The 13,170-nt window shown below is 43.5% G+C and overlaps 1 protein-coding gene across 2 annotated transcripts; it reads left to right on the forward strand.

Moving 5' to 3' along the window:
• Positions 1-23: 23 nt before the first annotated feature.
• LOC103566071 (2'-5'-oligoadenylate synthase-like protein 2) lies at positions 24-12,720 on the forward strand. 2 transcript variants are annotated; one of them, XM_008542313.2, is made up of 6 exons: positions 24-469; positions 4,761-5,049; positions 5,864-6,039; positions 8,345-8,586; positions 9,069-9,210; positions 10,952-12,720. In XM_008542313.2, the coding sequence occupies exons 1-6, from the start codon at positions 272-274 to the stop codon at positions 11,465-11,467; spliced, it is 1,563 nt and encodes a 520-aa protein (XP_008540535.2). In that variant the 5' UTR covers positions 24-271; the 3' UTR covers positions 11,468-12,720. The 2 variants fall into 2 exon arrangements, with proteins under 2 accessions (XP_008540535.2, XP_008540536.2); XM_008542314.2 differs by having other exon boundaries at positions 39-469; positions 4,599-5,049.
• Positions 12,721-13,170: the final 450 nt, after the last annotated feature.

Consider the following 13,170-nt stretch of genomic DNA (forward strand, 5'->3'; position numbering starts at 1 on the left):
CTGAGCAACCTCAAGGGGGCGCTTGGCTCCATTTCCCCACCATTTTAGCTGGCAGCCTGAAACAGAAACACAAAATTAGAGCTCAGCGAACTCAGTTTCGGTTTCCCAACAGCAAGAGAGGGGGGTGGGATGTGGCAGCAGAGCTGGCTTCTGAGCTTAGAGCAGCCCGGGGAGAGATAAGATGTACTATCCGGTCCTTTAGCCTGCTGGAGAAACAGGGGTGGCAGAAGCAGAGAGGATTTATTCCAACGGGCAGCCTGGTCTGGCAGAGATGGAGCCCTCCCAGGACCTGTATGAGACCCCTGCAGACAGGCTGGATGCCTTTGTGGAGCACTGCCTTCAGCCCCACGGAGAGTGGAAGGAAGAAGTTCAGGACGCCTGGCAGAGAAGCGAGAAGTTCTTGAGGAATCATTGCTTCCGGGATGAGCTGCTTGGAGACCAAGAAGTCAGGGTGCTGAAGGTGGTGAAGGTGGGCACATGGGGACCCTGGGGTTTCCGATCCCAGCTCTAATGCTTTGGGACTGTGTGAGCTTGGGGGAGGGGTCATTTCATCTAAGTTTCAATCTCCTCTTTAACCCAAATTTGTTATAAGGAATACATGAGATAAAGTGTGGAAAACGCTTTTAAACAGTATATTATCCTACAAATCTTAAGGATGATTATGATTATCCTCATCATGTTTTATTATTGTTGTTATTATTTGAGATTCAGCTGTCTGAGTGCTAAGGAGGCAGGTGGAATGTAGATAAGAGCTCTCTATAAAATGCATGCTTTTGTTTCTTGTTTGAAAAAACTGTTGACTTGAAAATAAAACAGCCAGTTATTGTACCAGCAACGTGAGCTTCTTGGGAATAGCAAAGGAATTGCAATTCTGGGCAAACCACTTACAACAAAAGCCACAGGCAGATCCAGTAAGCAAAGGAGAAAAAAGAGGGAGGTGGAAGTGGCTGTTATTTTGAACAAAAGTCCATTGGTGGAAATGGAGAGTTGGGAGGGGGCGGGGCAATCCATTTCTAGTTCGGGATGCAATGTACATCTCTTCCTGTTGGGGTCTGTAATTGAACATTTCTTCCTCTTTCGGTCTGTAATTGACAGTCCTCCCTGTAATTGACACACAGAGTCATTGTATCTGAGGGCTTCCCCTTCTGGCCTCCAGACTCCATTTTAAATGAGATTCCCCTTTATTAATTTTCACAAAGCCTACTTTATGCCCAAAGTCACAAAGATGATCTCCTATATTTTTCTTCTAAAATGGCACTGTATTATATTATATAGTTAGATTAGAAACTGTCTAGCCGTTATGCAATACCAGAGAGGGCTTCGTGGGTTAAATGGATTTTTAGGGGCTGACCATATAATTCAACACCCATTTATAGCATGATTTCTCCTGGGAAAGTACTGAATTGTAATTCAACTTTTAACACATCACCCTAAACCGAAAGTATCTTGACCATAAGTCTAGCTTTTGCTAGGAGGAAAGACATCTAGCATTAACTTAAGTAAATCAGGCTGTTTGCCTGGGGGCGGGGGGTAATGGTGCAAAAGGTAAGACTGAAAGGACATGCAACTTTAAAGAATCTTTAAATAAAGACTCAAAACCAAAGATTCAGGGGTGTTATCAGCAAACCATGAGCTTCCAAACCGAAATTCAGGAAACTTAAGCTCCTGTAGTTGCTTCAAAAGATCCCACTTTGCACTTCTGGGCTCTGACTCTTCTGCGTATCTGAATTTCCTGGAGGAACTGAAACCTCTGCTTTCTGCTCTAGAGTTCCATCAGCATTTTTGCTTTCAGGACCTGAAACTAAAAAAAGGAAATCTCCGTAAGAACCAGAAAAGGGGTGCATATTCTCTGAAGGATGGGTCTAAAAGCGCTCAAGTATTTTAGTATAAGTTCTACATAAAGATCTTCTCTGGATTTGAATGTGCTGTGTTTCCACTGGAAACACTACTGCAATACCCATATCCTGAAGTTCCCATTCCCACCTTTACAAGTGGAGACTATTTGCCTGCGGAAGACGTTATTTTCCCTTTCTTCTTGTTCTCTCAGTGATCTCTTTATCTAGAAGTTTAAACACCCCTACGCTAACCATCTCCAACTATTGTGAGCAGCCTAGAACAAAGGATTTCTGGAGTTAAACACCCTATTTGGATAAACATTGGTAAACAAATAATAGCCAAAAGGACACACGTTCATTACATTTCCGTTTCTATATTAGGAGGAAGGAAGAGGGTACATTGCACATGGCACGTAATTCAACTGCCTTTCTTGATCTAAGCACTAGATTTTCTGAGTTGAATGTAGTTTTCCTGGTTTCATCCATCTATATCATGGTGAGAGTGCTGTATTTTTCTAGAATTAAATGTACTGATTTCCTACCACGAGTGGCCTAGAGCGCCTTCTGAGACCAGTAGTAACTTTTGCAAAGACATCCCTTGCTGTGCCTAATCGCGGCCACCCTCTGACACCCATATTCTTCCTTTTTCTTCTATTCTGTTTCCTCGAGTCAAGAAATGCTAGTGCCAAACCAATGCCAACGTTAAGGTTACATAGGAATCTGAGGTCAAAATTGCTTCACGATTTTTTAAATTACATGAGTAATACATTTAATCACAAAAATATAGGAAAATACAAAAAAATTACAAAATGAATGACCTTACTAGGCATAGATAAGCACTACTAACATTTTAGTATACTATGATTACATTTTACATGTTTATAAATAACTAGAAAACGTTTTCTTTCGTACATACTTATAAATACATTTATTTGTAAAGAGATTGTAAATTTCTGGTACTGGCCAAGATGGAGTAAGGCTCTTATAAAATCTGTCTATCACAAATTACAACTAAGACTCTGGACAGACATCAAAAAGCCAGTGCTTGAGCACTCTGAAAAGTTAACAATAGCAGGCAGATTGGGGACTGAAGTCAACCCTTAGTGACAACCTATCACAAGAGTGATTATGGCGGAGCAAACTATTAACACACACGACAACATGGGTGGATATCAAAAGCATGGTGCTGAGTGGGAAAAAACCCCAATTTCAAAAGGTCACATACTGTATGATTCCATTAACATAATTCTCGAAATGACAAGATTATCTCGATAGAAAGCAGATTAGTGTTTTTTCCAGGGTTTAGGGATGGCAGAAGGGAGAGAGGTGGGTATGACTATAAAGGAGCTGAATGAGGAAGCAGAATGGAATAATTCTGTATCTTGATTTCAGTGGTGGTTACGGGAATCCACACATGTGCTAGAATGTCCTAGAAGTAAACACACACGTTGTATCAATATCAATTTCCTGATTTTTGGTGTTCTACTCGATTTATGTAAGAAGTGACCGTGAGGAGGTAACTGGGTAAAGGGCACAGCAGACTTCTCTGAACTATCGTTACAACTACCTGTGAATCTATAATTACTTCAAAATAAAAATTAGCTTATTGTATATGGGGAAAAGGAGAAGGGCCAGCCCCCCTCCCTGGCTACTGAAGGAGACCCCCCGCCCCAAGTTCCCCTCCGTCAGAGGACATGTTCCCTTTAGTGTCGTTCACCAGGGCCAGGAGTGGAGACAGCCCCTCAGAACTCCTGGGTTTTAGAGGTTGAAGGTACTTTCACAGGTACAGCAACAACCACTGAAATGTGGTTGTCTTTAAAAATGACACTTGCCAGGACCGTTTCCTGTCCCAGGAAAGTGGCTGCCTCTCTACGCTTTGGAGGAAGAAAACCATGCTTTGAAGCAAGCTTCTCTTATTGAGCATTCTTTTGGCCAAATATTGTAACTTGTAGTTTTCTAGTTCAATTTCTGGAATTACATCAACACTAAGTGGGGGAAAAAATGTAAAAAGATCAAAATGTACAGGTGGAGAGGACAAGGCCAGAGGAAGACCATTTGCAAATGGACTAAGGGCAGGCAGGACTTTCCATTCTCAGGCCCCCTCTAGGCACTCCATGATCACGCTACCTAGATTTTAATCCTCCTGGGATCTTTATCCACGACGTCCGAATTCCCTTTCCTGCTTGTTTCCTATCCAGGGGCAAGATTTGTGATTCACATGTCAAGGCTGCAGCTGGGCCTCCTTCCATGAACATTTATGCTACCTATAAACTAGAATTTCCAGCATCCCTGCACACACACACAAGTCTAAAAAATATATTTGTGCATACACACACACATGCCTACACACACACACAAAATGTGTGTACAAAATATATACACAAAAGTATGTTTGTCTAGGCCAGAACTTTCCAATAGAACTTTCTACAGTGGTGGAAATGTTCTCTATATGTGCTGTCCAATGTCTCATCGCTATCCGTGGGTGGCTGTTGAGCATTTGAAATTAGGCTAGTGCGACTGAAGAGCTGAACTTTTTATTTCATTTTATTTTAATTAATTTAAATTTAAATAGCCACATGTGGCCACCACGTTGGATAGCCTAGGTCTAGGCATTGAACATTTACGGAATAATATATAAGAAGCCGGTATCTGTGGTTGCCTCTGGAGAAAGGGCTTAAGGCCTGGGGTGCAATGGAGTTTTACATTTCATTTATATTCTTTGAATTATTTATCCTGTACTTAATTTTTCTAATGAATGAAAAGATGTGGTAACAGCCACAGCAGACGCCACCACGTGTGATGGAGACCAAGAACTCCTTTTGGGATCCGTGTGAACAGCCTAACGTGGGTGCCTCTGACTTCACTCCTCACTTTAAAGCATCATGCCTCAGGGGAAGTGAAGCTCAACATCGATGTCCTCCCCAGGGTGGCTCCTCTGGGAAGGGGACGACGCTGAACCACAGCTCCGACGTGGACATGGTCCCCTTCCTGAGCTGCTTCTCCAGCTTCCAAGACCAGGCATTGCTCCGGGGATCCATCATCAGCCTCATCGAGGAGAAACTGACTCACTGTAGCAGGAGCCTGGCCTACAACATCACTCTGGCCCCGCGCAGAGAGACGACCAGGGTCCCCCGCTCCCTGTCCTTCCAGGTCCAGGCCAGGAGGAGCAGTGAAATCATCAGAGTGGATGTGCTCCCGGCTTTCAATGCTCTAAGTAAAGACAGTGATGGGTCAGGTGGAGGGAAGGGAAGCGAGTCAGGAGCCTTTCACCAACCTGGCCTTGGGGGAGGTTTGGGAAAGTGGAAAACAATGGGGGAGAATGGTATTGCCTCTTTTTTCGGGGGGATGGGACTGGAACTATACCTTGAAGATTAAGTCCTTCCATAAATGCTTGTGTTGCCATGTCCCACTGCTGAGAGGAATCTCAGGTAATGGATTCCCACCTAACCCAAGGAGAAGATTCTTCTCTGACCCTCTGTGAAGCACCAGGGCGAGCAAGCCCTTCAAGGTCTTTGGAGTTAGAACTGGACTGAAATCATTTTAAAAGCAGGGCTCCTAATGTCTTCAAATTTTGGCTCCAAGACTTACTAACTGTGTGACCTTGGGCACGCTACCTAACACCTCCAAGACTCAATGTTCCAACCTGTTAATTGGGATAATAATATCAGGTTGAATCATAGGAAACTGACAGTATTTGACCCTGTTTGACCCACAAAAAATGGCAATTTCCTATGGTTCCACTTAATTTTGCCTTCTTCATGGAGCTGTTCTAAGGATTCCATGAGCTTAGCCCAGTGCTGACACATGGTAAGTCTTTGGTCAATGCGACTTATTTAAAATCTACATGATTTTGGGGAGGGCTGCCAAACCCTTGAGGCCTCCACTTCCTTAGTTGTAAAATGGGAAAAATAATGCTATAGTGAGGATTGCGTGAGATAATTTATGCCCACTTTACACACAGTAGTCCTTTTCCCATCTTCCTCACCTCAAAGGGAGGATTTTCCTGACCAGGTGCTTTTTTCTCCCAGGAAATTTTTGCCCGGACTCTAAACCACCACCGGAAATCTATGAAAACTTGATCACCACCCATGGCGCCCCTGGGGAGTTCTCGCCAAGCTTCACAGAGTTGCAGAGGCACTTCGTGAAAAGTCGTCCTACTAAGCTAAAGAGCCTCCTGCGGCTGGTGAAACACTGGTACCTGCAGGTGCGGGGCTGGGAGACGTAGCGACTGGAGGGAGGGCGGGCGCCTCCTAGCATTTTTTTTTTAAGAGAAAGAAATGGAAACAACCTAACTATCTCAGAAGAGGGAACAGGTTCAATAATGTAGGTGGACTAGTATAATTGGAAATTATTTGTAAACGAGAGAGCACTGGACAGTGTTTTGCATTATTGTTGTGGCTGTTGTCTGTTCTTGCTATATTCTCTTCACTTCTGAAGTGTCACATCCCGGTCATAGCCTCCTGGTTCCAATGACATGTTCCTCAAGGGCAATTCAATGGTTCTTGATGTACATAAACGTGATTTTCCACAGGCTTCAGACCTCAGGCATTTCACATAATAATAACAGCAACAATAGTCATAAAGCTACTATTTACTCTGAGTTAATTATGCTCCCTGATCTAGGCTAAACGCTCCGCATATTTTTTCTCATTTAATCTTTCCAATCGCTCTGTCATGTATGTGATATTCATTAGCCCCATTTTGAAGATGGAAAAACAAGGCTCAAAAGCGAAAGTGGGGCTAAGATTTGAGTACGAAAGTGTCTGACTCTTGAATATGTGCCCTTAGTCAACAACCTTAATTTCGTGATCATAGTTATTTTTGCTGATTATTTGAATATTACATTGAGCTCATCAACAAAAATTCAAACAATGCAAAAAAAAACTCAAGAAGGTAAAATACACACGAAATCTCTGAGATAATACCAATAACATTTTTGGTGACTATTCCTTCACGCTTTTCTTTGTGTCTTTATATTTTATAACACGGCTCATGCAGAGGTTACATCAGTGGAATCATATCGTGCATACTCTTTTTGTAGTCTACCCTTTAAAAAAATACATTTGCACATTGACCTTTGGACTTAAACTTGTGGGAGTTTCTTATTAATGTATTTTGCATATTTTTCCATTGGGTTTTTTTTAAAGATTGGCCCTGAGCTAACATCTGTTGCCAATCTTCTTATTTTTTTTTCCTTCTTCTCCTCCCCAAACCCCCCGAGTACATAGTTGTATATTCTAGTTGTAGGTCCTTCTATTTCTACTATATGGGACATCACCTCAGCATGGCTTGATGAGTGGTGCCACGTCCTCACCTTGGATCTGAACTGGCAAAACCTGGGGCCTCTGAAGCAGAGCCCACGAACTTAACCACTCAGCCACGGGGCTGGCCCTCCATTGGGTTTTTAAAATCTTTTTCTTATCAGTTGTAAAACCTCTTTGCAAATTGTAGATACTTACCATGATCTCTCATGTGTTGCAAATATTTTTGCCAATATATCACTCATCTGTTGACCTTAATTATAGTGTCTTTGACAACATAATTAATTCAAATTTTAAAATAAACATATCTGACTTTTCTTTTATAGGTTCTAGGTTTCCTATCTTACCCACATAGATATGTAGTCTCTTAATTTTTCTTCTAATATATTTAATATATACTTTAACTCCATTTATAATTTATTTTGGTATTTGGTGTGACAGTGGGATCATCTTTAATTTCTTCTAGATGGCTAAGTTGTGCCAGCATCATTTAATGGATTATGCATCTTTTTCCCACTGAACTGAAATACCACACTTGTCAATTCTTAAATTCTTGTATCTACTGGGAACCAACTCTGGGCTATCTGTTCTGTTACACTTGGCTATTGTTTATTCTGACGCCAAAAGCACACTGTTTCTGTTACAAGTCCTTTACATGACGCATCTGAGAAGACAAATACCAATCTCTCTATTTTTCTTTTTCATAGTTTTCTTGGATTTCCTAGGCAATTATTCCTCTATATGAATCTTAAGATCATTTTATCCCTTTAAAAACACCACTGGGATTCTAATTGAAATTGCCATAAGTTTCTAAGTTAATTTTTGAAGAGCTGAAAATTTCACATGATTACTCTCTCTTCTTCATCTTTCTGATGAAGTTTGTTCTGGTTTTGGTTTATGTTTTCAGTGTGCTTGTGTGTTCAGTTTTCTTTGATTGTATCTTCTATTCACTATATTATATTGCCTCCCCCATTCCAACTGAATAACACAATTGTTGAGGACCAGAAGGTCCACAAGAGGCCCCAACTTTCTCTTTTATTGAAATTTTGATGGCCCCAGGACATAGCTCATCTAGATCCCAAGCTGCTAGGCCCACGTCAGATTTCACAGATGAGCTGCATAACCCACATGTGAAATGAAGTATTCCTGGGCTCTGGAAACACAGAGACCTGGAAATTCCCAGTTTCCAGACTAACAATCTCATATTCTCCCTCCCTCCCTCTCTCTCTCTCTCTTCCTCCTCTCCAGTACGTGAAACGTAAATATCGAAAAGCAGCAGTGCCCCCAAAATATGCACTGGAGCTTCTGACTATCTATGCCTGGGAAATGGGTACAAACAAAAATGAGAGCTTCAACCTGGATGAAGGATTTATAGCTGTGATGAAACTCCTCAGAGATTATGAAGACATCTGCATATATTGGACCAAGTACTATGATTTTGAAAATGAAGTTGTCAGAATCTTTATCAAAAAACAGTTGAAGGAATGCAGGTGTGTTGGTTGCATTACCTTCAGCTGCAAGCTAATAGAAAACCCAACTCATACAGTCTTTAAAATAAAGGGAGTTTATTGGCTTTTGTAGCTGAGAAATCCAAAGATAAATGAAGCTTCAGGTATGGTGTGATCTAGATGTTCACTATGTCATCAGGGTCCCATCCATGAATTGCTCAGCTCTGCCTCTCCCAGATTTTACCTTTGAATTCAGGCTAACTTCCTCATGGCTGCATCAGTTCCAGGTTTCTCATCTGGACTCATACCTTCCAGTACAAGAGGGAGAGCCCCTTTGCCCTAGCATTCCAAGCAGAATCCCTGAGATTCATTCTGATTGGGCCAGCTTAGGTTACACCTCCAATCCCGAGCCAAGAGCTTCAGCTTGCAGGGAGGCCTCCCCACACAGAGGTATGCACAATCTCATAGACCTGAGTGACAGAGTTCTGAGTGTGATGGAGATCCTCCCCACTCCTCTCTCCCAGGCCCATTATCCTGGACCCAGCTGATCCCACCAACAACCTGGGAAGGGCAAAGAGATGGGACCTGGTGGCCAAAGAGGCCGTTTACTGCCTGAAGCAGGATTGCTGCAGGACGGAAGACTCCAGCCAAGCCTGGCACGTACAGGTACAACCCCTCCTCACCTCACAGTCATGACTCAGTGATGACCTCACTTCAACCCCCCATAAATCTTCCCCACTCCTGCCACAGCACCTGTAAGTCCCCAGGACAGGCAGCACCTCCCATGGAGACATCCCAGCCAACCAGGTGTGCATTTCTTCCCCCTCTGCTGCGTCTGCACCTCAGTTCTTTCATCTGTATGATGAGCAAGCAATTTCTGCCCTGCTCTGTAGCCGTTTGAGGGATACAGTCAAAGGATATATTCATATACATACATCCTGTGGGGTAACGTTTCCTCTATTGCGGGTTGTCGAAAGCTCAACTTCTTGCTATGAAAACAAGAGATTTAGCACGTGTCTAAAAACAATCAGTGAGGAGCATAGGATTCCACTGCAATGAGCAAGCCCAGGGGCACAGCCCCCTGCACATGGTGTTTCCCGCACAGATCACAACACTACATAGGAATCCAGGGTTCAGAGACCAGGACTCTGCTATGAGCTCACTGAGAGATCTGATTTCCCCAGCCCGCTACTCCTGGAGAAATCTTGTCACAGTCCCGCTTTTCATTTCCTGCACACAAATTCTCAGTCTGGCCCCCAAGGCAACCCTGAAGCAAATAAGGGACAGAACCACCCTATCAGCGGGACCCACCACTTAGCCACGTCCCATTGGCTGGAATGTCCAGAAGACTGGGATTCCTGGGAGACAAGATTCATGGAACAGTCTTCCAACTCTTGCCAGGACCCCTCCCAGTGATTACTATTATCATTTTATGTTTTGTGAAAAGGCAACACACTTTCATAGCCCAAAAAAGCAAACTGTTGAAAAAAAGCACACAATTAAAATCAGTCTCCCTGCCCTCCCAATGCCCAGTCTGTCAGTTCTGCCCCGTTCTTGGCGTCCACTTATCAATTTCTTGCATCTCCTTCCATGGATGTGCCACACAAGCACATGCCTGTGTCTGTACAACCTATTTTTTGCATCTTTACTTTTATTTTCTTAAATTATTAGGTCATTCAGTTACTCAATTAAATTATCTGCAAGACAATCCCATATCCACACATATAGGCCTAAAAGGCATAACCATATAACAAAGTTCAAACCAGGATATTTCTGAACATGAAATGGGGTGATGTTAATTATGCCAGGACAAAGGGCGTACACCAGGACTGCCCTAGACTAACGAGAACATCAAGTCATTCTGGATCAATAGCTAGATCATAATCCAATGAATAAAAGTAACTTAACATATAATCAGTGCCCTACTGATAGATTTTTTAAGATGCTTTCAGACTTTGGCTATTACAGTGAATATCCTTGAACATCCATCTCAGTGCCTGACATACATTGAATCATTTAGCCTACAACAGCCCTATCTATGATGGACTTCTGGAGTAGGTGCTAATGTTATCCCCGTGTGACATGTGGGGAGTCTGAGTAGGTCCATATAGACGGAGTGGTTATTTGGAGAGCAGTTGCCAGTTGTCACTCTGGTTGGGGTGAGTCAGAGGACAGAGGATGACCCAGTGGTCCTGTAAGCCTAGGATGACCAAATGTTCTGCTTTGCCTGGAACAATCTTGGTTCATACTTGTTGGCTGAGAGAATTATTGACTGCATCTCCTTTTACTTTTAAATGTGCCTCAGTAGGCAACAAATTATATCATCAGTAGCCAGAAGAGGGGGGATTTTGAGACAACAGACAGCCATGCCATCAGATACCTTAATCTGCTCCCTGCTCCCTTCCAGCCAGCAAGGGACGTCCAGGTGATAGTGAAACACACAGGGTGGGAGCCCTGGACACTCTCAGTGGACCCCTACAGCCCCATCTGGAAGATGAAAGTGGAGATCAAGAGTACGTGTCGCCTCCAGGGACAGCAGCGTCTCTCCTTCCAGGAGCCAGGAGGAGATCGGCAACTGCTCAGTAGCCGGCGGACCCTGGCAGATTACGGGATCTTCTCTAAAGTGAACGTCCGGGTGCTGGAGACCTTCCCTCCTGAGATCCAGGTGTTCGTGAAGGACTCCAGCGGCCACACCAAGCCTTACGCCATTGACCCTGATAACTCCATCCGTGACTTGAAAGAGAAGATTGAGGAGGCTGGAGGACCTTGCGTGGAGGATCAGATACTAAGGTTCCAGGGTCGGAAACTGTGGAATCATCACAGCCTCTCAGACCTGCAGATAGAGGACTGTGACACCATCACGCTCATCAGGAAAGACTACAATTCTCCAGTAGTGCCAGTGGTCTGGCCGTTCACGATGTAGACTTCTCTGTCCTGTCCCCCCAGCCCACCTCTTTCTACCCAAACCGCTGTGTTCCTTCTGAACATAAATACCCCTCCCCTGCTTAAAATCCTCCAATGGCTCCTATCACCTACAGAATAAAGTTCGAGTTCCTTTGCTTGGCATTCAGGGACCTTGACAATTTAGGCCTTGCCTACTCCTCAATCTCTCCTTACCTCGCTCAAAACACACTAGATGTGGCCCAAGCACTTGCAATCCCAGCACACTGAAGGCCAGGTCATAACTTCATGACTTTGAGTCAACTATCCTTTCCCTGCACGTTTTCATCTTTCAATACTCAAATCTCTAGGTCATCGATTCTCAAAGTATGGATCCTAGACCAGCAGAATTAGCATGACCTGGGAACTTTTTTCTTTTTTTCCAAGTAATTTTCTTGAGATCGTAATGGCTCATAACATTGTGTAATTTCAGATGTACATTATTATTTGTCAATTTCTGAATACACTTCATCGTGCTCACCCCTAGTAGTCTGATTTTTGTCCATCACCATACATATATGTCCCTTTATCCCTTTCACCCACCCCCCAATCCCCTTCCCCTCTGGTAAACACTAATCTCTTCTCTTTATCCATGTATTTGTTATCTTCCACACGTGAGTGAAATCAAGCAGTATTTGTCTTTCTCTGGCTTATTTCGCTTAACATCATACCCTCAAGGTCCATCCATGTTGTTGCAAATGGAACGATTTTGTCTTTTTTATGGCTGAGTAGTCTTCCATTGTAGATATATATACCATATCTTCTTTACCCATTCATCAGTCAACGGGCACTTGGGTTGCCTCCACATCTTGGCTATTGTGAATAATGCTGCAATGAACATAGGAGTGCATAAATCTCTTTGGACTGGGAACTTCTTAGAAATGAAAATTCTCAGCAACTATCCCAGATTTATCTGAGTCAGATTGTCTAGTGGTGGGACTCGGTAATGTGTGTCTTAACAAGCCTTCCAAGTAATTCTGATGCACACTCAAGTTTGAGAACCACTGCCATAAGCCCCATACAGCTGACCAAGTCATCTTCTGCCCCTCCCTTCTCCCCGCCCCCAAGTCAGATTTCTGTGAAAGCACTTGGGCCACTCATGGTGTCCCTTTGTTAGATCATCTATCTCCCTAGTCTAATAAGACTTGACAAGGATAGTGACAAGAAATGGTTTAGAATGGTGCCTGCCTGACACAAATGCTTGGCACGTTCTTGTTGAATAAATGAGTGAACCAATGAATGGCTTTGAATCCTTCACTACTATCTTCATGAAAGTCTCAGTCCAATGCCATTTTGGAGACCACATTGTTTGGGATGCCCCCCAGGCCATGTTTCATTCTTTGAAAATGCCCACACTCACCCATACAAGCCCCATGCTGGAGTGCTAGCCCTATGCCATGCTCATACCCAATAGCTTCACCTCTCTGTCCAAACCTAATTGGACCAAAGTGATCAGCTGACCCATAGGTAGAATCCATTCATGGTTGTACTTAGCCTATCAGATTTTGAGTTCTGGGGGCTGGGACCAGGCACGGAGAGCTCTTGGTACTGTTAACTGTGGGTGAACCTCTAAGTAGAAATGCAATCAGAACTGAACAGCCCAAGCGAGAACCCCACCCGATTCCACACATTAGTAAAGAGAGAGCCCTCTGCATAGATAGTGGAGCCACACCTCTCAAGAGATGG

Source organism: Equus przewalskii, chromosome 7 (genome assembly GCF_037783145.1).
Source record: "Equus przewalskii isolate Varuska chromosome 7, EquPr2, whole genome shotgun sequence".
Classification (NCBI taxonomy): Eukaryota; Metazoa; Chordata; class Mammalia; order Perissodactyla; family Equidae; genus Equus; species Equus przewalskii.

What these genes read in the sequence shown, in the direction of transcription:
- LOC103566071 (XM_008542313.2), top strand. Translation starts at nt 272, where the DNA reads ATGGAGCCCTCCCAGGACCTGTATGAGACCCCTGCAGACAGGCTGGAT. An exon ending in TGAAACACTGGTACCTGCAG is followed by an intron (nt 6,040 to 8,344) that starts GTGCGGGGCTGG and finishes CCTCCTCTCCAG; the next exon opens with TACGTGAAACGTAAATATCG. An exon ending in GCCAAGCCTGGCACGTACAG is followed by an intron (nt 9,211 to 10,951) that starts GTACAACCCCTC and finishes GCTCCCTTCCAG; the next exon opens with CCAGCAAGGGACGTCCAGGT.